General features: G+C 44.7%; 1 protein-coding gene across 1 annotated transcript in view; it reads left to right on the top strand.

Moving 5' to 3' along the window:
* LOC124285918 (myotubularin-related protein 9-like) overlaps positions 1 to 26,644 on the top strand; it is a 176,492-nt gene that overhangs the window by 34,724 nt on the left and 115,124 nt on the right. Inside the window, exons 6-7 of the mRNA XM_046722196.1 lie at positions 13,430 to 13,586; positions 25,680 to 25,784. Of these exons, the coding sequence (XP_046578152.1) occupies positions 13,430 to 13,586; positions 25,680 to 25,784 (262 nt within the window). The remainder of the gene's footprint in view (positions 1 to 13,429; positions 13,587 to 25,679; positions 25,785 to 26,644) is intronic.

Genomic DNA, 26,644 nt, shown 5'->3' with positions numbered 1-26,644 from the left:
CGCGGCAGCCAGTCTACTATATATAGACTTCACAACGATGGCAGTCCCAGATCCGGACGTTCCTTCGCTTCCTTTACGGACATGGCAAGGGTTCCACTGTCTACTTACTTACAACATAGAACATGAGCAGATTCTGGGAAGATGTTTCATCTCACCACAGAATGACAAGGTCGTCTCAGAGGATCTTTGGGTCTAGATACAAGTCATGGTATCTCAAGTTCTACTCTCTCCGTTACACTACGAGAATGGCAGAGCCTATTAGGTCTCCTCTCGTCAGCTCAAGACATGATGCACAGAGGGAGACTACAACTGCGTCCACTACAGAGATTTGTGAACGCCCACTTACACAGTCTGGATCCCTTCGAAATACCAGACAGGCTAAAACCATATCTACTATGGTAGATGTTTGCGGCGGAAATTACTTAATAGAGCCGGAGTGCAACGTCCACCTCTACGCAGACGCATCACTGCACGGTTGGGGAGCACACCTCAACAACGAAGTGGTTGCCGGGAAATGGTCAAAACAAGAAATGAATCTGCATATCAACATGCTCGAGATGAAAGCAGTAGTAAATGCCCAACTACATTGGTCCAACATACTAAGGAACGCAAAATTGATGATCCATACGGACAACTCAACAGTGGCGTTCTACATAAACAAACAAGGATCAACAAGATCTTGGAATCTTCTAGACCTCAGCTTTCAACTATTCAACATAATAGACAATCTCGACATTTATGTGAAAGCATGTCACATTCCCGGGAGCCAGGAATGTAATAGCAGATGCGCTATCTCGACCACATCAACCATCCCCAACAGAATGGATGTTACATCCACAAGCGTTCAGATGCATCATACAGACGATAGGATCTTCACTCGTAGACCTATTCGCCACGAGATCCAACAATCAACTGGCAACATTCGTCTCCCCAATTCCCGATCCGCAAGCATGGGCGACAGACACTCTAAGCATCCCATGGGAAGGGCTAAACGCATACGCATTCCCTCCGCCAGCGTTAATACCACAGGTATTACAGAAAATCAGGCAGACAAACAATCTACAACTGATTTTGGTCGCACCTTACTGGCCAGCAAGAACGTGGCTTCCCGTTCTTTTACAAGAAATCGGAAAACCAACAATACAACTTCCAGTTTGGTCGAACCTACTAATTCATCCTCACACCAAGCAAGTGCACAAGTATCCCAGATTATTCCACCTACACATATGGAACGTATCACGAATTGCTTGTCGAAAAGAGGATACTCCGCCAGAGCAGCGAAAGCAGTTACACTAGCTTTACGCAGATCTACTCGTAACTTGTATGACGACAAGTGGCAGAGTTTTGAGAAATATGCCTTGAGGAAAGGTTTCACTGCAGTGAAAGCAACACATCCTTAAGTGGCGGAATATCTTTGTCATCTCAGACAAATAAAACGGTTAAAAGGTTCAACGCTATCTACATACCTAGCGGCCCTCAGCTCAGTTATCACCATGAAGTCAGGTGTTAAGCTGACTAAAGTACCAGAAATATTGGCCTTATCAGATCCTTCAAGTTGGAAGATCAACAAAAGAAGTTTAAAGCGCCGGCTTGGGATCTTAATGTAGTGTTACAGCATCTCACCAGTGATGCTTACAAACCACTAGAAAGGACATCCTATGAGTTTCTTACACAGAAAACTCTCTTCCTGATCGCATTGGCAACAGCAGCACGGATGTCAGAAATACACGCTCTGGACTTTGAACGTATACGTTTTGATGCACATCACAACATCGTTCATCTGGGATTGAGATAGCTAAGAATCAACTGCCAGGTCAACCCGACAGACAATTCCACGTCCCAGCATTATCAACAATCCTTGGGCCACAGGATATCCAGGACCTATCCTTATGCCCAGTCAGAGCACTGAAAATCTATTTACAAAGGTCTAAAAACAGGAGACGAAAATTCAAACGCCTTTTCATCCCCATATCGTCCTAAGAGCCTACAAGGCAGCAGGACTTGAGCCTCCTAGAGCCTCCATTCCTCATGAAGTTAGAGCATTGGCATCTACGCTCGCTCTACATGGAAACTGCTCAATATCTACAATAATGGAAGGATGTTTTTGGAAATCGGAGTCGGTGTTTGCTAACCACTACTTCAGAGACATCGCTACCGAGGACGTCTCCGGCATCCACCAGTATGGGCCTCTTGTTGTAGCACAACAACTGACAGTTCCGCTAAGGAGCTGAGATGGATCTCGACCTTTTAGCACAGGTCTTGCAAGCTCATACTCTGGAGAGAAAGAGCCTAGAGTCCATGTACACATCTAGAACAGACTAGTATGAGTATAGACCCTGTACTTGTAAAGGATTTACTCGTACATATAAAGAGTTACTTCTCCACTTGATACGAGCATCAAGAGTTGGAGTCGCCTAAATCCACACATATGTCAACAGAAGACAGATCTGTTGTGGTCCCCCCAAATTCATCAGAGAAAGCTGGAATATGGATCAGCAGCAGCAGCAGTGCCATCAGAAGTTCCCATGGGGGTATATAGGACGTAAATTCATCAGTTAGGTATCCAGAAGTGGCTTGACTTACCACCATTTCCGACGGATTCTACAAGCAATAAGCACGAGTCAGGATAAGGAAAAATATGTAATTTTCGGATTAAAATTGATATTTTATACTTATCCTGACTCATGAGGTGAGCCCACCCAACCTCTCCTCAAGGCACTCTGGATTTCCCAGTAAATCCGTGTGTCGGGCTATGTATATATTACGGAGAGAGTGAGGAGCATGGGTGACAGGTGGCGCTGTTCCCCACCAAAACCCTAAGAAGGGAGATAACACCGGGTGAGTGATTTTACGTCTGCTTTTTTGAAGGGAGCTTCAAAAGGGGGATTCAAGTGTTCCACTAGCATTCGGAAGAAAAGGGAGACAAGCAATAAGCATGAGTCAGGATAAGTATAAAATATCAGTCTGTCATATATCAGAAAATTACATGTTTTTTAAGGGAGCATGTTTTACTTGAACCTTTAGTTCCTTTTTTGAAAGTGAGATATGCAAGAATGGAACATGTACTAGCCTTGCAGTAGCGCAAGTCATGTTAGTTTGCCAAGACCATACATGGTACTGTCGACCAGCACTATTGCATACCAAATTTGAGTGTCATGAGATCACTGGTTATTGCTGTGACAAATTAACACTGTCAACATGGGCGTTCCATATTGTGCATCAGTCACTTAACTAAAATATTGTAATTTATGAATAATTATTCAAATTCGTTACCAAATATTCGTGCAACATATCATATCTTTAAACTTATCCTATCTCACGATATGCACTTCTCTCTCTTGCTTCGACACTGAGTGGAATGATGTAAACTTTTCTCCCAAGGCCACTCTTGTCCATTCGCCCAAGCACTCCATGCTGCCCTCCTTATAAGACAGCTTCCTAGTTGTCAATTACAGCATGCAGCATGCCCCACTAACTACCCACGTGACCGCCTTTGAATCATCATTCTCATTCTTGTCGCACGAGTATGGATGTGTTTTACGCTAATCATCGTTTGATCTCCCATTTCTACATCATGGGACAGACCGACTAAGGAATATATGTTCGCAATGCAACAAGATTTTTTCCTGTGTTGATGTGGGGCAATGTAATGGGACGATCGATGTGATAAATGCCAACATCTTACCTTTGAGGCATTTGGGGAATACTCCAGGGCCTGCGCTCAGCATCTTGCTGATCGAGCCAGATATGCAGCATAGGTAGAAGGACCCAGCCCCACCAAGAAAGCCAAGATTAAGTGTCCCATTATCATTTCTCGTCGGTCGCAGTCTCCTCACTCCAACAATGAGGATTTTATGAGAGCTTCCTCATTTATCGGAAGATCTCAGGGAACTTTTCAGCTCTCTACCTTCTAGTCCGAGCTCTTCGTCATTGATGACATTCCGTATGGTGGTTGTTGAGCATTCTACCACCCCCACTGCTATTCCCTAGCAGCTGGATCTTTGGGCTACGCTTTCGGTCTCTCACTCCCCTGGTCAGTTGTCAGGGGATTCCCAGGAGCCAGGGCCATCAGTTTCTACAGATAGGAAGCAGCTGACTCCTGCCCCTGACAGCCAGGATCTCATCTGTCGAAAGCGTTCTAGATCCCATTCTTCTTCTAGCAGCGAACGGTATCTGACTAGTTCGCCGAAACTGTTGCAGGACCTTTGTAACATACCATCGGTCGTTTCGCCAAATGCTTCCCATTAGGCGAATAGGGTTTTGTCTCCAGTGCTCCAATGCCTCGTTTATCCATTTTGACGAAAAACGAACACATTCGTTGAACCACAGTTCACCGGATCACATTTTGCAGAACCAGCTTTCTACGAAATGGCATTCGCCAAACCGGCATTCCGCGAATCAGCCTTCACTGTACGTCTCTTGGTGATTCGCCGAACTCTGTTGGCTCTCCTAGTCATTCTTCTTCAACGAGGAAATGTGGTTCACCAAACTGTTTGGATCAACCGCCTACAAATATTCATACTTTTTCGCCAAAACGACCTGCTAGATCTCGTTCGCCCTCCAGACGCCACTCTCCGAATCGGTTTCGTTCAGTGAAACATACTTCTTAGCCCACATATATAAGATCTGTTTTATGGCGAATCCCAACTGTTGTCTCGTGCTACTTCCAACATGGAAGATTTCCAGCCTACTAGTTCATCAGAGCCTACCCTACTTGTGTCTGGGATGCCTCCCAAGTCCCAAGACACTTAACCCAACGCAATCGCCTCGTCGACTAAACAACGCTGTCGAACTGGTTTGTCAGATTGTCCTGTTTACCGTCATGGTTCACCGAACTCATCCAAGTATCATCGCCAAATCGGTTCACCGAGACATCACCGAACTGATTCTTGAGCACGGAATGGCTCATCTTGTTCGTCGGAACCACATCGCCGAACTGGTTCGTTATGTCGAACCAGTTCACCACAACATCCCCATACTTGTGCAGTAGACCGATCTGAACCTCATCACTGAACTAGTTCGTCAGGCCGAACCGGTTCACCACACCATCACCGAACTAGTTCATCAGGTCAAACCGATTCGCTGCACCAGAACAGGATCACAGTACCGTTCCAGATCTTACCTCGCCAAGCCAGCTCACAGAACCGATCCCGGTCACTGAACCGATCCCGGTCACCGAACCAGATCGCAGATCCACAGCATTCTCCGAACCATCAGCATTCATCGAGCTGTCAGCATTCGCTGAACCATCCGTTCCTCAGACCTTGCCTTCCAACTGTACTGATTCCCCCATTCAGTTCAATTCGGAGAGTCCTCTCTGTTGCATTGTGTTACTTCCAACACAGCACATCTTCAGAACGCTCCTTGAGGTTCGGCGAATCTGTATCTACGCAGATGTTAGGACAACAGCTGCCTTCAAGATGCAGGAATAATTTTGGTTCATTCGACACACATGATCACTTGGTTCACCGACCACTTACAGCTGTCTAGAGCAAGAAACCAGATGATCTTCTTACTACATTCAACATGAAGGATCGGGACTTGCAACTAGATACGGTCAATTTTGTCGAACTATACCAGGTTGCAACACGATATTATTATTCAGGGCGTTTGTGATATGCTAAATTCCTCACCACGGCATGTGAGGCGGTAGAAGATTTTAGTCACATGACTTATCCCACCTGGTACCCCTTTTGTGCTGGTTGAACATAGGTAGTAGCTATGTCAGTAGTGCAGGCATCTAAATTACGCCGGCACTTGACATTCTGACGATCTTGGATCTCCAAGACTCCTCCGTGACAAGGGCTCATATCCAGATTTAATCTGCCATCCGATCTTCACCTTGATGAATGATTTGGACAAGCTTGCTATCCCGGAATATTTTATAACGCTTCACTGAGTCCTGCTACTACAGACTACTCGTAACAACTCTGGGTGCAGTCATGGCCTGGTTCGTCATCCTCATCACCCTTCCTTTTACATCATCAACAAGCTTCTGGACAGATGGGTCAAGTTTCTGTGCATTGTACCAGCAGTGTTGTCTTGTCAAGTAGCTAGCATCCCTTAGCCCAGATTTTATGGGTTATGACTCTCCAGGTTAACCCAAGATCGTGTTGTTCGGAATTTGTCACTGTTGCATTGTGGTTAACATTGCAAATGGCAGACTACTGTTTGTTTACCAGGGAATTTTGATGATTAGATTGACTATGAGGTGCCCTGACAGAATTGTCTTGGTCCTTCAAAGCGGATAACAATCCCAGCCTTTAATTGCCAGTGACAATGAACGGTGCCATTCCCAGTAAGAGTGTTTCTGTTGGGATTCGTCATCCTGCCAAGAGAGACAGCTTATCGAGGGTGTTAGACAGAAACATCCCAGAATGCTTCGACTTTGGCTAGGGTTACTTGGTTTTTCTACTTTAGCCCAAGCCCTCAGTTCAGAGGTCACTGCAGCTATGTCTGGATGGTCCCCAGCCACCTGTTTTACTGCCTTCGTCTCCCAAATGAACGTTCCTGGGGTCTCCGGTCTTTTTACCTCCGTCATTTCATCAACTTTGCGAACGTTCCGGTAGATTCACGATCCCCATACATCTAGTCTACTACATTTACCACTCCATCTTGTGGACCAACACTTCATTTGGTGAACTAACGTTCCTTAGTTCACTGATCATATGACCTTCATCTCTCTGTTTAAAATGTGAACGTTTAGATTGACTGACAATCTCCACGTGCCGAATGTAACACATTCAGCACTCTGTCAGCACTGTCATGGTAGCTTGACTAATTAAACGTTCCTATCTCAGCAGATATCCCTTCGTCATTGGCCAGAATTGCTAGGCTTTCTTCACCTCAGCTCAAGCCTTCACTTACAGAGGTCAACTTCAGGTGCTAACTGACCTTCGAAGCTACATAGACATTGCATCCAGGCACAACAGGATCTGTTTGTACTTCTTCGCCAACTGAAGTTTACTGTCAACGCGTCGATATATGCCTTGACTGAGGAATTAGCTCATAATTAAGATGAAGTGTACGTACAAAACGTTGACAAGACTAAGGAATACGTTGAGTTCGAACTTCTTTAGTTACATGACAAACAAATATACAAGACATAAGTGAGGTGAGCGGATTACCTGCTCAACCCCATGGTGTTTCCAACGAACGGCATTATCCCGCTCGTGGATGCCCCTACACTGAGAGTCGGAATACCGGACTCGTCCTCCTTCACCGTATAGATGTGAGCATACTAAGTATATATACAGTTTTTGACAACAATGGACAGGCGATGACTCAACAATTGACAGAAAAACAATAGCACTTCCTTGACTAGTTGATGTGATGGCAGACACGGCCAAGGGAGATGACCAATAAAGGTTATAAATGTCATATACAGTAAATCTTTGCCTGACAAGTCAATGTACAATGCGGAAGTGATAAGGATTGCATAGAATACAGATTAGCATCATATAAATAATTACAATAAAGTGTCACATGTCTTGAGTACATAGTTATTTTTACTTATCCTGACTCATGATCTTTTGCTTATCTCCCTTTCCCTTTCGAATGGTAGTGGAACACTTGAATCCCTTGAAGTTCCCAAAGCGGACGTATAAATACACTCACCCACGAGTTACCTCCCTTTTGCCCTTTCCCGCGTTAAACAGTCAGGTGACCTGCCTTACTTGTCACGCTCTCCCTTTTCGCCCAAGCCGATGGTTGGGCGAGCACTGGAGTCCCATATACAGCATTATATCCTCTTTTTATTTTATTTAGGTCCTATTCTTCAAAATTACGCTGTATATGGATTTGGCTATAACTACTATGTAGTATTTGTAAACATTTTGTAGAAATTAATTACATTTGAGTTGTGTTTTCATCGTCATGTAACTTTGTTTACATTTCATGAAATCTTGCAGTGTTTGCAGGCACAGGTTATCCGTGGCTGATCCTCACCCCCTGTGCCTTCATGCATAAAACCATGTTCTTCCAGCTTGCGCTGTACTTATTGTTTTGATTTATCAAATCTTCAATTTAGTGCTAGTACATCAACGCAGCAGAAATCCTTCAACGAAGAGATATTACCTCCACACGAATTAGACGTCCTTGATGAACCCCCATTACTTCTACCCGAAGTATTTATGAGATCGTCCCCTACAATGGTCACAGCAGCAGAGCTGTTTGACGAACTACCTCTTACTTCTTGGAGTGAAGTTGAGGCACAGAACTCATCAGCGTTCGCGAACGCTTCGTCTAAACCCGCAGCAGCTTCAACCTATGCAGAACTTTGACCCAGGCGAATTTATGAAACAATTAACCAACCAGATGATGGCCATGATGGAACGTAGGTTCCAGGAGGAAGCGAAGGCTAGGAAAAGCCTCTCATCTACCGACACCGTGCGCAAACCTACCGACCTGTGCGAACCTATGGGCCTGAGCGAACCTACTCCTCATACAACTACGTCTCAAGACTACATTGGCGAATGTACACCTTTGCAAAGGTCTCCAAAGTCGGACGACTCTGTCATCTTGGAGGATAGAAGAGATGACTTACCTACTCTCAATTCTACATCTGCGAACCCTCAACGTTCGAGAACATTGAAGAATCCAGCTCCTACACCTAGCTGCTCTAGGTCGAGATCTCATATCTCTCACAGACGTTCGCGAAGTCACTTACCATAAGACAGAGGTTCGCAAAGAGAAGGCTCACAGCACAGGAGTTCGCCCTACGATAGACGTTCGCGAAGAGATAGCTCACCTCACAGAGGTTCGCGAAGAAAGCACTCCCAAGATAGACGTTCGCATAGAGAGGAATCTTCAGACAGAGGTTCGCGAAAGGATGATGAAGGTTCGAGAAGGGATACATGTTTGCAGATGGATGAGTCGTTGAGACCTAGCACTAATAATCAGGAGACTTTGGACTTGCAAACAGACTTCGTCTTCCCAGACTCAGAGGTTACAGCGTGGATTGACAACGGGTTGAACTTGGAGTCTCTTTCTAAGGATAAAGATGAAGTCTACACTTATATGATACGCAACGACGACTTAAACTTGGTGACTATTCCTCCGATTGAACCTATATCCAAGGTACCTTCTAACCTACGCACAGCTTTGAGAAAGCTACAGACATCTACAAGGTTCGAGAACTCTCAGATCTACAGGCAGATTACAGCAACGCAGACATCTACAGGGTTCGCAAACCCTTACATCAACAGGCAGGATGTTGACGTCGACTCTATTACCATATGGCTGATTAAAACGAAGCAATGATGAAAACGGATGGTTTTGTCAGAGTTTAAAACAAAAAGATCTACATGTGTGATCTCTACAGTTACAGCCTGCACAACTCTACAACCTGCACAAACCTTATACCTGTATAAGTTCAGTTTCGGACAACAACCTACTTGATGATAGGAATCACTTCATCTACACAGATGCTGAGGTCTTATACCGGGTAGCAGATGGCCTCGCGGATATTGTCGTTCACTCACTCACTCCAACCCAACAGAGACGTACTGCATATACGCTGATGACTTTGACTCCAATATGATATCACCTATGAAGCCGATATCTCAAGTACTGGAGAACCTCAAGGCGACCTTTGTAAAGGGCCTAAGGTTAACAACACCTTCAAGTATCCTTGAACGGACGTACAGATGATATTATTAACACTCGTCACTCAGCGTGGTGATTAGGAATATATATCCTATCAGCTAGATTCAACATCAGTATTTCTTCAAGATCCAAACAGACATACGTCTCGACAGCCTCCTTCGTCATGCTGGGAATAAGTGATTTATATCACTGAACAAGAATTTACACTTGGAGCAACCCTTAGTCAAGAGGTTTATATGAGCGGCGTAGAATTACGCGCGCTTTTACTCAACCAACTAATTGCATCAGATTTTATGGAGGCCAACTTGCTACAACACTGGTGACGTCATGCTTGAAGCTGATTGGTCCACGTCAGACAACACCTCCCACTGACAGAGGAGGCTCCAGCATGTTTTCTGATTTGTAAACAAACCCGTGGTACGAGGGAATACTTCATCGGCAGCCTTGGAAACAGTATTCAACTACGGCCTCTTATCATCATGGGAATCTAATAGATGTCTAACCTTGACAGCAGGATAAACGATGTTTATTTTGGAAGTTGTCGCTGATAAAAGTCGGTATGAGTACCTGTCTCCTGCGATGCTACACTGGCGCCAGCCTTGCTATAAATAGACAACGCTTCGATGTATGCTGATCAACACAGATCGCCTGCGTATATAAGGGGAAGAATGATGTATCATCACTACAATCAGAGGTTAGCACTTCCAATGGAACGTCCTACCATTTGGAATATCGTCGGCTCTATGATTATTCATATGAATAACCAAGCCTATCAGCACCTATCTGCAGCATCGAGGTCTACGCAGTGCCGGTTATCTGGACGACGGCATACAGGTTCTTCAAAGTGTCAATCAACTCAGACAGCAGCTGAACTTCACAATTAAGTTGCTCACGCAACTAGGATGGCTAGTGAACCTGATGAAGTTGGCGTTAGAATCAAACAAGATCTTCAATTGCTGGGAATAAGAATTATCACAACACAGAATCGAATTGTGGTCCCAGAAGATCATTGGGTCAAGATACAAGCCATGATTCAACAAGCAGTCATCTCTCCGTTAACACTACAAACATGGCAATGTCTACTCGGTCTACTAACCTCGGCGCAGGACTTGACTTGCACAGAAAGAATTACAACTAAGGCCGCTGCAACGGTTCCTGACAAAACATCTGGACAGCGTTGACCCTATCTTGCTGCCAGACAATCTTAAGAGGTACCTATACCTTAGTGGACCCACAAGTTGAACGTCTGCGGAGGGACCTTTTTACAAGAGCCGGCCTTCGACACACATCTCTACGTAGACGCTCTACGTAGACGCAAGACGTAAATACAAGGTTGGGGTGCACTTATCAACAGAGACTTCAGCAGAAGTCTCAAGAACGACCATATCGCTCTGGATGAGAGCCGTTACATTGAGAGCCTATAAAGCAGCAGGACTAGAACCTCCTAGAGCTTCCAACCCACAAGAAGTCAGAGCACTTGCGTCAACACTGGCTCTGCGAGGAAATTGCTCTATACCAACAAATATTGAGGGCTGCTTTTGGAAGTCGGACACGGTATTTGCCAACCACTACCTCCGAGATATAGCCACTGAAGACGTCTCATGCATTCACCAATTTGGGCCTCTCGTAGCACAGCAACTAACGGTTCCTCAAAGGCGCTGAGTTGGAAAATCTCACCCTTTATCACGTTGACTTGTTGATAACTTTTACTAAAGGAAAGTACTAGTTTGAAAGTCCATGCGCACAGTCTGGCACAGGCTAGCATGAGTGATTAAAGATCCTGTACGGGTAAAGATCTTACCTGTATGTGAAGGGGTCGCAACTCATTTGTGATAAAGATCATAATCTATGGGTTGTTATGAGATATCTAGTAATAGGAAGATACTAGTTTATCTGTAGCCACATGATTCAACTTGTCTGAGAATGAAGTAAGACAAGAAAGTGGTCCCCCCAAGTTATAACGGAAGTTGGAAGAATAGGATCACGGAAATGCCGTTTCGCAGTTGCCATGGGGGGGGATACAGGACGTATCTAAGGACAGCTGTTGAATCCACAAAGTGGCTTGACCCACCACCAATCTGTCGGATTCTATAAGCAAAAGATCATGAGTCAGGATAAGTAAAAATATGTAAGTTTTAAAGTAAAACTGATAATTTTATACTTATCCTGACTCATGACGAACAAGCCCTCCCAGCCTCCCCGTTGAAGACACTTGAGATTTCACAGCAGATCCAAGTGCATGGGTAGAAATTCAGGAGAGAGTGACAAGTAAGGCAGGTCACCTGACTGTTTTTCGTCGGAAAGGGCAAAAGGTAGGTAACTCGTGGGTGAGTGTATTCATACGTCCGCTTTGGGAACTTCAAGGGATTCAAGTGTTCCACTACCATTCGAAGGGAAAGGGAGATAAGCAAAAGATCATGAGTCAGGATAAGTATAAAAATATCAATTTTACTTAAAAAATTACATTTTAGTTTTTAAATATTTGGACGATGGCTGTCCTGAATTAGTCCCTATAACATTACCACCACGCTGCTTCGGCAGTTAGGGTGGCTACTGTACATTGCAGAATTGAAACTGAGACTTCAATTCATCGATGCATTGTTTGACACCTGTCAGGGGATGATGTTCGTCCCTCAAGACCTTCAGTGGTGGCCAGATGAGCAGAATGTTTGCACAGGAGTCTCTATGCTGTCCTTCGCATCGACTCATCATGTGTTAGTCAACGCATCCCTCACGGGTTGGGAGTACACTTCTCAACCACCAAGTGGCCGGACTGTGGTCATTCGGCAAACTGGTTGTTCACATAAACAAGCTGGAATTCAAGGCAGTAATTCAAGCCATCTCACTTTGGGCAACAGAGCTTCGATTAACCAATTTGCTGATCCAGTCAGACAACTTGACCGTGGTTTGGAACATAAACCATCTAGGCTTGACTGGCTTGGCGAATCTGCCACAGTGGGCGATCAGATTTTTCCGTCTCATCGACTCACTCAACATCGTAACCGGAGTAAAATGTGATCACCGATGCCTTGTCCTGATCCAATCGGCCGTCCTCAACAGAGTGGAAGCTGCTCCCCAGATCTTCCAGTTGATGATCTGCCCTTTATCAAGGCCCCAAGTAGATTATATTTTTTGGGTTAAAACATGTCCAAAATTTAAGTTATGACTAAACTACAATCCCCAAAATAACAAGATCAACATAGTACAAAGGTAATAGAATATTGTTACATGACTTGAAAAGAACTGAACTGTGCCAAGACCTGGGGATGCTAATTGATAGGTAAGATGCAAACTCTGTAGAGATCAGAGTGTCATTGGAATCTGATATAATGTAATTTAGATCAATAATATATGTCTTGTATCATAATGAACCAAGGTAAAAGACTTGTGCTTATTAAAGAGTTCTAACAAATAAACGGAGTGAATGAAATGGAAGGTCATATGAAAAACACATACAGAGATACAGATACAGCGAACAATTTTGAACATGATAGTCATAAGAACATGAAAGCTTGTTCAACTTGGATCACCATAATGTTGATGTTGACATATAAGGTAATGATAACAAACTGTAAGAACATTAGGTGAACCTAGTCCCACTTAAGGTTTGTATAAACTCCACTTACTTACCTAAGTACTAATTAAGTGTCTCTCTTTGTCATCATTTTAACTGTCAACTACATATCCAGGTGAGCTACAGCTGATAGTTTTGGCACTGTTTTTAAATCATACTGAGTATCTCCTCTTAGACAAAAATATTGCAATTATGTAATTACCTCAACTCAATTTCGCAAATGAAACTCTATCAATTTTCTGTGTTCAGGCAGTCATCATGCGTAGTAGTCAGCCTCTCACAGGGCAGAATGGGCGGAGATGTAAAGAAGATGAAAAACTTCTAAATGCTGTTCTTGGAATTGGACGGAGAGGATATATTGTTGACACAAGGGCTCAGAGTGTTGCAAAGATGGCTCAAGCTAAAGGTATGAGTTTTCCCCACATCTACACATTGACCATTATGCACAGACAACAGCACCTTACAAGGCCATGCAAGTTTACTTTCATATTGAGAAACTTTGGTATATGAGGGAGGTTAGAATGATATTTCAATTATTTGTAACACATGGTTCAAATGATTGTTTACCTCATAAGTCTTTCCATTTTTGACACATAATTAAATTGCTGTTCACTGCATTACGTGGTGTATGTTTTGAAATATATATAATAGATATTTTGCCTTATCCTGACTCATGCTAAAGGCTTGTCTCCTTCTTCTTGCCAATGATAGTGGAACACTTGAAATCCCTTGAAGTTCCCTTCTAAAAAGCGGACGTAAAATCATCACTCACCCACGAGTAGTCTCCCTTGCCTCCTTTGGTGCCCTTTTTGGTCACATGACCAGCTGTGTTTGTCACTCTCTCCTTCTTTGCCCTTGAGGACGGTTGTGAGAGCACCTGGGTCCCTATACGGCACATATCCTTTTCTCTTTTGGACCTTTTACATCTAAATGGCAGCTGTATATGGTTTTTGGATTGTATATTATCAAATGTTTTGATATTATGTCTAAATTATACGTTGTTTGCCATGTTTTTTATGTGGTTTACAATTGATGAAAACTTGTATTCGTTGTAGGTACCGGCTGTCTGTGGCTGACCCGCATATATTATGTCCTGATTGCACGACTACATGTTCTTCCAGCTCCTGCTGTAAACATTGTCAGAAACTAACTACTTTTGAATTTAATAACTACCTTTTTTCTCTTCATGGACGTGCAAAGGACTGGGTAAGAAGGTATTCACAAGTCAGGTCTGGTAAATCGAGTGATTGCGCTGATAACCGTGTGTTAACTACTGTTGCCGGTGTTCATAATTCCAGTGAATTGCCGAGCGTTTTACGAGGGCAGGTCGCTGTTCCAGTGATGAACTCCGTCTTGAATAAGTAGAGATCGTCGTCAACGGAGCTGTCCTCATCGCAGACGAAGAAGACGAGATCTTCTTCAGCGCAGAAGAAGAAGTCTACAGTCTCGAAGTCTCTTCACAGCTCTACGCAGAAGACGAGATCCTTCACTGTCGATATTGTACCTCCGGAAGAAGCAGACGTATATGATGATCCCCCCATCATCATACCTGAAGTCACAGTCGTCAGCAAGAAGACGAAGCCTGCTTCAACAGCTACATCGGCAGCTATATCAGCGCAGACATTGACAGAAGACCTTCTATCAACGCAGACATCGGGTACCAGAGATAGCAGCAGCGTCAACTCTTCACAAGTGCAGCGTACCTTAGAAGAGGCCTCAACGTTCTCAGAAGCATCATCAACCCTGCAGCAGTCTCAACATACGTCGCAGAACTTCAACCCGGGGCTGTTTATGCAACAGTTTACAGATCAGATGATGTTGATAATGGAATGTCGCTTCGCGCAGGAGGAAGCTGCTACGAAGACCACTATGACGACTACAGGCCTGCGGGAAGGTTCAGCGGCCTCTCCAACGCACCTGGATGAAGAGGAAAGCCTTCGCGAAGGCCCACGCACCTGACGATCTTCAACCTCTGAAGCTAGAAGTCTGGACAACGGTACCAACGTCAGCTCAGCCTTAGACGTCCCCAAAGGAGGCTCTAAGATCCTCCACACAGAAGCAGATTGAAGCATTCTCCAGAACCCTACAGATGCCGCAAATATGGATCGTCATCACCGTCGGACTTAGACACATCCGGGAACCTGCGCGCAGGTACTCCACATCTCACAGAGGGGAGATTACGTCAATCAGCCTTCGTGAAGGCCTAGAGAGATATCTCAAGACTCATAATTAATACATGGTCACACCGGGACCGTTCACCTCTACATACAGAGACTTGCTTCATTATGGATCTTCAGATAGGGAAATGTCCAACTTCACCGTCTAAAGTTAGAAGTCTGGAGAACTCGACTAACGTCAGCTCAACATAGCAGACCCCTCCGATGACAGTCGCCCTGCGCTAAGGATTATTAGCTATGCAAGCTCTCCCCGATGAAGGCCTGGACGAACGGTTACGTTCGCGAAGATCTTTGCCGTCAGAAGTATCAGCAGTTAGAAGCCTGGAGGATTCAACGAACGCCAGCTTAGCGTTAGCAGTCCCGATGGAGCCTCCACGCAGTTTCAGCGTCTCAGCAGGAAGGATTCTAACACAGAAGTAGATCCAGTCGTTCTCCAGGATTCTACAGACTGCGCAGATACAGATCTTCCAAGATTACAAGATCATCAGTAAATCCCATAATAGATCTTCAAGATGGAAGATAAGAAGATAACGCAACTGGACACTACAACTAGATGTTGGCTATGTTGGATCAACACACGTGTCTGAAGGAAGAGATGCACACCTGAACTAACGATGTCAGATAACATCCGATGAAACACTGAAGATGAATTTTCATCACATTGGCTTACAAGATATCAAGGGGACAGTTAACAGCATTGTCGCAGTTTTTCAGCGAGACATCGGTTACGGTCAACTTTACAGAACATCTGTATAAGATGACGACTGCAGTCAAGATTATAAAGTTGAAGAATACAGTCACAACAGACAGGGAACAGTCTGCTTACATCGCTGCACATTGTTCGGATTCTGGTGACAACATCTTCATTACATATTACCGGAAGATTGATGAGACAAGCTTCAAGCCATGATTCCAGAATCGATCATCTCTTCGCTTCCATGACGGACATGGCAAGGGTTCCTAGATCCACTTACCTACAACATAGGACATGATTGCAGTAGATGGCTAGTAATCTCCTAATCAGAGTTGGAACCAAAACAGGATCTTCAATTTCTGGGAATATGGCTCATCACACCACAGAATCACACGGTCGTCCCAGAGGATCTTTGGGTCAAGATACAACATATGATATCTCAAGCATTGCTCTCTCCGTTGACACTGCGTGCTTGGCAAAGCATGCTCGGCCTACTCACCTCAGCTCAAGACATGACTTGCAGAGGGAGATTACAGTTGTGCCCTCTACAAATATTTGTGAACGCCCATCTCGACAGTCTGGATCCACTGATACTACCGGACAGCCTGAAACCATACCTCCTATGGTGGACTCAGAAGTTGAATGTTTGCGGAGGAACCTTTTTGTCAGAGCCGGTTTGCAACACTCATCTCTACGTGGATGCATCACTACAAGGATGGGGTGCTCACCTCAACAACGAAATGGCAGCAGGGAAGTGGTCGAGTCAGGATCAGAGTCTGCACATCAACCCGTTGGAGATGAAAGTAGTGATCAACGCTTTACAACACTGGTCCCGGCGTACTAAGGAACGCATGGTAGTGTTCACAGTAGCATTCTACATCAACAAACAAGGATCAACAAGTCTGCTAAAACTCAGCTTCTTCTGTTCAGCATCGTCAATGACCTGAACATCTACATGAAGGCATGCCACATTCCAGGAGCAAAGAATGTCATAGCAGACGCCCTATCTTGTCCACTACAACCATCCCCGACGGAATGGATATTACATCCAGAAGTGTTCCGGTTCGTCATTCAGACAATAGGATCTCCACTGATAGACCTGTTTGCAACAAAGTTCAACAAACAACTACCAACATTCGTCTCACCGATTCCGGATCCTCAGACATGGGCAACAGATGCTTTAAGCATCTCATGGGAAGGACTAAACGCTTACACGTTTCCACCTCCAGCACTATTACCACAAGTAATACAGAAAATCAACAGACGACAATGTTGCAACTGATTTTGGTCGTGTCCTACTGGCAAGCGAGGGTAGAACTCGGAAGTCCAACCCTGAAACTACCAGAGTGGTCAAACCTGCTCGTCCATCCGACACCAAGCAAGCTCACGGGAATCCGGCTTTGTTCCAGTTAGACTCGTGGAGCATATCAAAGCTTGCCTGAAGACAAGAGGGTACACCGCCAGAGCAGCGAAAGCAGTAACACTACTTCTACGCAGATCAACTCGCAACTTGTACGATGACAAGTGGCAGAGATTTGAACAGTATGCAACGAGGAACGGCTTTTCGGCGGTGAAAGCAACCCATCCTCAAGTGGCAGAATACTTGTGTCAATTGCGACAGACGAGACACTTAAAAGGTTCAACACTCTCAACACACCTGGCTCCTCTCAGCACAGTTATCACCATGAAGACGGATGTCAAGTTGACCAAAGTACCAGAGATACTGGCACTACTACGCTCGTTCAAGTTGAAAGACCAACAAAAGAAATTTAAGGCTCCTGCCTGGGATCTCAACGTAGTTCTACAACATCTCACCAGTGATGCCTACGAGCCTCTAGAAAGGACATCCTTTGAACCACTGAGATGCCCTCGGAAGTCTCACAGACAACTATATCAGTTTGGATGACAGCCGTCATACTAAGGGCCTACAAAGCAGCAGGACTTGAGCCTCCATGAGCCTCCAATCCCCACAAAGTCAGAGCCTTGGCGTCCACACTTGCTCTGCATGGAAACTGCTCGATTACAACATTAATGGAGGGCTGCTTTTGGAAATCGGACACGGTGTTTGCCAACCACTACCTCAGAGACATTGCCACCAAAGACGTCTCAGGCATTCACCAGTTTGGGCCACTTGTTGTAGCACAACAACTAACGGTTCCACAAAGGCGCTGAGAAAAATCTCACCCTTTTATCACGTGACTGGTGAAAACCAACACTCTGGAGAGCAATGGCTATAAGTCCATGCACACGTCTAGGACAGACTAGCATGAGTGATAGACCCTGTACTTGTATAGGACTTACTCGTACATGAAGAAGGGTCGCATCTCCACTTGATGCACGCATCAAGAGATGGAGTTGCAATAGATAACTAATGGAACATTAGTAATTTTTCCTTATCCTGACTTATGTTTATTGCTTGTCTCCCTTTCCTTCCGAATGCTAGTGGAACACTTGAATCCCCTTTTGAAGCTCCCTTCAAAAAAGCGGACGTAAAATCACTTACCAGGAGTCACCTCCCTTGCTAGGTTTTGGCGGGAACGGTGCCACCCGTCTCCCATGCTCTTCACTCTCTCCTGAGTCGCCCGAGTGGGCGGTTGTGAGAGCACCTGGTCCCCTATACGGCTTTATATCCTTTTATTATTTAGGCTTTTCTTCTAAATTAGCTGTATAAGGCTTTAGTTAACATTTACCTACAATATTCTACGGAATTAATTCTCAAATTTCTCCGTTTTTGTCGCGCTTTTACATTGATTATTCACATTGTTTACAATTGATGAAATCTTGTTCTGGTTGTAGGTATCGTTTGTCTGCTGTTGATCCGCATAACCTATGTCCTAATTGCAAGCCTATATGTTTATCTGACACTCGTTGTCAGTTGTGTTTTCACCTGTCTGATATTGCATTTTACAAATGTTCATATTATCTGTCTAGACATGCAAAGGACAGGTCCAGACGAGAATTATACGACATGTCTAAACCGGCTAAGCTTGCAGAGGACCGGCAGTTGGTGTCTGCGCAGATACACCATTCCAGTGGTCTACCGGGTCGTCTACGGAGGAGGTTGCCGCCTTAGACAACGCTGGCTCGAGGAAGAGGTCATCTACATCTGATCCACACTCTTCGCAGTCTAAGAAGACTAGGGCATCATCTTCCCAGAGGAAGAAGGCAGCTACAACTAAGACTTCGGCGAAGTCTCCACACGGGGCAACGCAGAAGACGAGATCCTTTTCAGCTGAGATCGTCCCTCTGGAAGAAATAGATGTCTACGATGAGCCGCCCATCCTCATCCCTGAGATCACATCTAAGAAGAAGACGAAGACGTCTTCTATAGTGACCACGCAGGACATCCTCTCAATGCAGGGGCGGTGGGGTAGTCTAGTGGTTAAAGCGTTGGCTCGTCACGCCGAAGACCCGGGTTCGAATCCCCACATGGGTACAATGAGTGAAGCCCATTTCTGGTGTCCCCCGCCATGATATTGCTGGAATATTGCTTAAAGCGGCGTAAAACCAAACTCAGTCAGTCAGTCAGTCCTATCAACGCAGACGTTCGGCACGAGGGATCTACGCCCTTCGGAAGAAGCCTCATCCGTCTCAGATGCTGGATCTGATGGAACAACGGTTCGTACGCGAGAGAGCTGCGATGAAGACGACGTCTGCGACGAACCCGACGTCTGCGATGAACCCGACGTCTGCGACGAACCCGAGTGAAGGTCAACTGAGCAGCACACCACGTCCGTTGGGAACCAACGTCCTGCAGAGCATACAGGAAGATTCCAGCTCGACTACAGCACGAAATACCTGGCAGCCATACCAACGTGGACTCCGCACCAACTACGTTCGATGGAAGGACCAGACGTTCGCCGAACCCACGCAGATCATCATCGACGTCAGATACGGACGTTTTACGAACCTGCATGCAACTCCAACCCTCGACAAAGCCGTTCACCAACACGCAGGTGAGCACGAAGGCACGCACGGTCATCTCTATCTCCACGCAGGTCCCCGCGAAGGATGTCACGAACACATTCACGAACGTATGGTTCGCCACAAAGGTCACCACGCAGGTCGCCTTACAGATCGCCACGCAGGTCACCACACAGATCGTCTTACAGATCACCTTACAGATCGCCTCGTTCAGACGACAATAGAAGACATCCATCCTCAGAGCAGGAAGATGACGGCGGAATTATATTTTCCGACTCGGAAATCAAGTCATGGATGGCCAACGGTTTGGAACTCGCATCACCCTCTAAGGAGACCAACGAAGCACTATCATACTTGATGGTGAATGATGATATAGACTCACTCACGATGCCACCTATCGACCCAGTCTTAGACGTTCCAGACAACCTCAGCACAGCCTTCAAGAAGGCAACTAAATACCAGACTCAGTGTATTCCGTCGTTCAACGCTAAGAAGTTCTCTCTACACCACATGGAACCCTTCATGAAGGCCCCAGAGATAGATGAGAATTATAAGATCATCAACGACACTCGGACTAAAGCTTACAAGATAGAAGATAAAAAGCTTGCACAGTTAGACACAGTAACCAGACAAACCTTCTTCGGCCTAGCCAGGTCAAGAGCTATCAACGAGACTCTCATCTCGAAGTTTAAGAATTCAACTTCAGAGGAAGATAGAATGGTTTATTCAGCTCTACTTACACAGAAAAAGGATCATTAGTTCATGTCTGAACACCTATCATCCATTTCTGCAGGCTTAACATTATCAAGAAGGCAAGGACTGTTATCTTCATGTACTTGGAGCGAGAAGTTTACCAAGACACTCTACAGAGCCCGTTGGTCAGCACCATCCATTTTTGCAGGATAAATTGATGAAGTCGCCAAGGAAGTCGCTAAAGATTCCCGAGAAGTAATGATGATCAAGTCTATCGATACACTGGCCGGTGTAATATGTCAGACCTCCCAACGTTATTCCGGCAAATCGAAGTTTGCAGGCATCCAGAGAGCAAGGGATAAGAAATCAGGCAACGCTAAAGGAAATAAAGATTCTTTTCGTCGCCCATCCGCAGCTTGAAGAGGTAACTACGGAAGAGGTCGGCCCTTTCAAGGCGCCAGAAGTTCCAGACAATGAAATACAGCATCGGAATAACTGGAGTCTTCCACCCCCAGTCGTTCCAGTACAACCCTCACAAGTGGGTGGACATCTGCAACTCTACTGGAAGAATTGGGGAATTCTTCAAGATGACTTCGTATCTCAGATTCGACGCACAGGTTACAGGATACAGCTACAAGCAGTACCACCAGTAACAATCAACCCAATGGTTCACAACTACGCTGCAGACCAGAAGGGAAATCTACTAGAAGCCATCACATCTCTACTAGAGAAAGAGGCAATAGAAGAGATAAAACACTGCGTCACACCAGGTTTCTACTCCCCAATTTTTCTGGTACCAAAGAAAAATTGAAAAGAAAAGTTCCGACTCATCTACAACATGAGGAAATTCAACAAGGATTACCTCCTACCACCCGCAAAGTTCAAGATGATACATCTTCCACAGCTACGACAGCTCATACGTCCGCTAGACTATCTCACCAGCATAGATTTACAGGATGCATACTTACACATCCCGATCCATCCGGAGTCAAGGAAATATCTACGATTCCTGTTCAACGGACGTCATTTCCAATGGAAGGTCCTGCCATTTGGAATATCGTCGGCCCCCTGGTTGTTTACTCGAGTGACAAAGCCCATCAATATATATCTACATCGTTGAGGTCTACGCAGTGCGTTCTACCTAGACGACAGGATTCAAGCTCAGCAAGATCCCAGTCAACTCAGACTGCAACTGAACTTCACCATCAGACTTCTCACTCAACTAGGATGGCTAGTTTATCTCCTCAAGTCGGAACTAGAGCCTACTCAGGACTTGAAATTCCTAGGAATACTGCTTATAACAACGAAGAATCGCATTCTCGTTCCAGAGGATCGTTGGATCAAGATTCAACAAATGATCTCTCAAGTTCTACTCTCTCCGTTACCACTACGAGAATGGCAGAGCCTATTAGGTCTCCTCACGTCAGCTCAAGACATGACGCACAGAGGGAGACTACAACTGCGTCCACTACAGAGATTTGTGAACGCCCACTTACACAGTCTGGATCCCTTCGAAATACCAGACAGGCTAAAACCATATCTACTATGGTGGACTCAGAAGTCGAATGTTTGCGGCGGAAATTACTTAATAGAGCCGGAGTGCAACGTCCACCTCTACGCAGACGCATCACTGCACGGTTGGGGTGCACACCTCGACAACGAAGTGGTTGCCGGGAAATGGTCAAAACAAGAAATGAATCTGCATATCAACATGCTCGAGATGAAAGCAGTAGTAAATGCCCTACTACATTGGTCCAACATACTAAGGAACGCAAAATTGATGATCAATACGGACAACTCAACAGTGGCGTTCTACATAAACAAACAAGGATCAACAAGATCTTGGAATCTTCTAGACCTCAGCTTTCAACTATTCAACATAATAGACAATCTCAACATTTATGTGAAAGCATGTCACATTCCGGGAGCCAGGAATGTAATTGCAGATGCGTTATCTCGACCACATCAACCATCCCCAACAGAATGGATGTTACATCCACAAGCGTTCAGATGCATCATACAGACGATAGGATCTCCACTCTTAGACCTATTCGCCACGAGATTCAACAATCAACTGGCAACATTCGTCTCTCCAATTCCCAATCCGCAAGCATGGGCGACAGACGCTCTAAGCATCCCATGGGAAGGGCTAAACGCGTACGCGTTCCCTCCGCCAGCGTTTATACCACAGGTATTACAGAAAATCAGGCAGACAAACAATCTACAACTGATTTTGGTCGCACCTTACTGGCCAGCAAGAACGTGGCTTCCTGTTCTCTTACAAGAAATCGGAAAACCAACAATACAACTATCAGTTTGGTCGAACCTACTAATTCATCCTCACACCAAGCAAGTTCACAAGTATCCCAGATTATTCCACCTACACGTATGGAACGTATCACAAATTGCTTGTCGAAAAGAGGATACTCCGCCAGAGCAGCGAAAGCAGTTACACTAGCTTTACGCAGATCTACTCGTAACTTGTATGACGACAAGTGGCAAAGCTTTGAGAAATATGCCTTGAGGAAAGGTTTCACTGCAGTGAAAGCAACACATCCTTAAGTGGCGGAATATCTTTGTCATCTCAGACAAATGAAGAAATTAAAAGGTTCGTCATTATCTACATACCTAGCGGCTCTCAGCTCAGTTATCACTATGAAGACAGGCGTGAAACTGACGAAAGTGCCAGAGTTACTGGCCTTGCTACGCTCTTTTAAACTGGAAGACCAACAAAGGAAATTTAAAGCGCTGGCTTGGGATCTCAACGTGGTATTACGACATCTCACCAGTGATGTGTACGAACCACTAGATAGAACTTCTTACGAATTTCTTACACAGAAAACGCTATTTCTGATCGCCTTGGCAACAGCGGCGCGGATGTCAGAAATACATGCGCTGGACTTTGAACGGATACGGTTTGACACACGTCACAACACGGTTCATCTAGGATTGAGGTGGGATTTCAAAGCTAAGAATCAACTGCCAGGTCAACCGGACAGACAATTCCACATCCCAGCATTATCTACAATCCTTGGTCCGCAGGATATACAAGATTTATCCTTATGTCCAGTCAGAGCGCTGAAAATATATCTACAAAAGACTAAAACCAGGAGACGAAAATTCAAACGCCTTTTCATCCCCATATTGTCGGAGACACCCACAGAGATCTCACGTACTACGATATCAGTTTGGATGAGAGCAATCATACTTGAGCCTCCACGAGCCTACAAGGCAGCAGGACTTGAGCCTCCTAGAGCCTCCAATCCGCACGAAGTTAGAGCACTGGCATCTACACTCGCTCTACATGGAAACTGCTCAATATCCACGATCATGGAAGGGTGTTTTGGGAAATCGGAGACAGTATTTGCTAACCACTACCTCAGAGACATTGCTGCGGAGGACGTCTCCGGTATCCACCAGTTTGGACCTCTGGTTGTAGCTCAACAGCTGACGGTCCCTCAAAGGCGCTGAGGTGTATCTCGCCCTTTTACCGCATGTCATGCAAAGTTCGTACTCCAAGGAATAGAGCTTATAGTCCATGTACACGTCTAGAACAGACTAGCATGAATATTGGACCCTGTACTTGTAAGGAATTACTTGTACACGGATAGGGTCACTACTCCACTTGATACGAACATCAAGAGTTGGAGTTATTTAAATCCACATGTACGGTTACAGAAGAGTATATATTGATATATTGTGGTCCCCCCAAATTACCAAACTATTTCGACATATGGATCAACAGCAGCAGTGCCATTTAAAGTTCCCATGGGTGTATATAGGACGTAAATTCATCACTAAGGAATCCAGAGGTGGCTTGACCCACCACCTATACCGTCGGATTCTACAAGCAATAAGCATGAGTGAGGATAAGGAAAAATATGTAATTTTCTGACTAAAATTGACATTTTATACTTATCCTGACTCATGAGGTAAGCCCTCCCAACCTCCCCTCAAGGCACTCTGGATTTCCCAGTAAATCAGTGTATCTGGCTATAAATACGGAGAGAGTGAAGAGCATGGGAGACGGGTGGCGCCGTTCCCGACAAAACCTTAGCAAGGGAGGTGACTGCTGGTAAGTGATTTTACGTCCGCTTTTTTGAAGGGAGCTTCAAAAGGGGATTCAAGTGTTCCACTAGCATTCGGAAGGAAAGGGAGACAAGCAATAAGCATGAGTCAGGATAAGTATAAAATATCAATTTTATTCAGAAAATTACATTATCTAAAATCCACATGAAAATGTCAGGATAAGGAAAAATATGTAATTTTCTGACTAAGATTGATATACTTGATTTTATACTTATCCTGACTCAGGTCAGCCCTCCCAACCTCTCCTCTCAGGGCACTCTGGATTTCCCTGTTAATCCGGGTGTCGGGCGTACAAACGGAGAGAGTGACAAACATAGCTGGTCATGTGACCAAAAAGGGCGCCAAAGAAGGCAAGGGAGACTACTCGCGGGTGAGTGATGATTTTACGTCCGCTTTTAAAAAGAAAAAGTGGAAAATTACATTTTTACTCTGAGAATTGAATTTCAAACAGTGCATTGGTGATCACTGATATCTGCTTTTCATCGAATCACCAATGATAATACTGACATTTTGATGATAAACCAAGAATCATCTAGGATGTTTTGGAAAATATGCAAATATGAACACCATAGTATAAATGCAATAGTATGCTGCAATAGACTATCGCTATTGCGATTGTTGTTTCCCCCTCAATAGTCACCTCCAGCAAGAAGTGAGCTCAAAGAGTCATGTTTGTGGAAACACAGGTGGGAATGTATCATATTGCTTACCTGACTCAAAGTCAAGTGGGCTTAAATTATGACATGTCAGGCGTCCGTCAGCTGTTGTAAACACCATCCCCTCAGAAACAACTTAACCATGGAAGTTAAAACTTCATGTAATTGTTCCCACCAATAATGATATATACCAACTTGTGAAAGATGTTTGATTTTCAATATGGCTATCTGTTGAAAGCATTCGTTTGGTTTGACTGTTATTTCAGGAGGAGGATATGAACCAGAAGCACATTACTCACAGTGGCGGAGAATTCATCAGCCAGTAGAAAGGAGACAGGCATTCCACGACTCTCTCATCAAGCTGATGGAAGGCATGGAAATGTTCCAGTTTCAAGAATCTCATTATTCATGGTTGTGTTTGAACTCAAATAGTAATAATGATACTGTTGCTGCTGACTCACCTTTCAACTCTTCCAAATAATGACTGACTGACTGACTGAGTTTAGTTTTACGCCGCTTTTAGCAATATTCCAGCAATATCAGCGGGGGACACCAGAAATGGGCTTAACTCCAAATAATGATAGGTTGAGTGTCTTTCTGTACAACCTGACATCAACACTTTACCTGACCAATCAAACATCCTTAACTCAGAATTACTGGGGTGGTGGGAGGGACTACTGATGTCATAGAGGTGGTATTCTTATGATTTCACACAAACTATTGTGTGCTGGCGATTAGGTGCCTGACTCTGAGGGGGATGGCACTCAATCCAACAAAAGTACTAGAATCTGTACTTTACAAAGAAAGTGTAATCCCAAATATAACATATGTTAATGCATTGCATCAAAATAAAAACAGTCTCTCTGTTCATCATGTCAAAATTACAATTAAAACAGTTTTTTTATTGCCCATCATGTTAGGTCCTTTTTTATTTAATCGATTGCCTACAGGCTGGGAACATCAAAGGAAAAGGAATTTGTGTCTGTATGACAGCTTTGAGTAACCAGTGGTGACATCATAAACTCGCAATAGTCTGCATGAGATATGAGTATGGTTACTACTGGTAGTGTCACCAACTGTTCTCGCTGTTGGCATTATGTTGAAGTCAGTCTGTAACTTCAGTCACTGACCAAACCAGGTTAGTATGCTGCGGAACAACTTTGAATATCTGTAAGCTGTAAGTTCCGTCACTCACAGCTGCCTGTGGGAATGGGCATGTTTTTGCCCCTGT

Source organism: Haliotis rubra, unplaced genomic scaffold (genome assembly GCF_003918875.1).
Source record: "Haliotis rubra isolate DU_JTF1 unplaced genomic scaffold, ASM391887v1 Scf370, whole genome shotgun sequence".
NCBI lineage: Eukaryota > Metazoa > Mollusca > Gastropoda > Lepetellida > Haliotidae > Haliotis > Haliotis rubra.
This window is presented reverse-complemented; position numbering and strand designations above follow the sequence as displayed.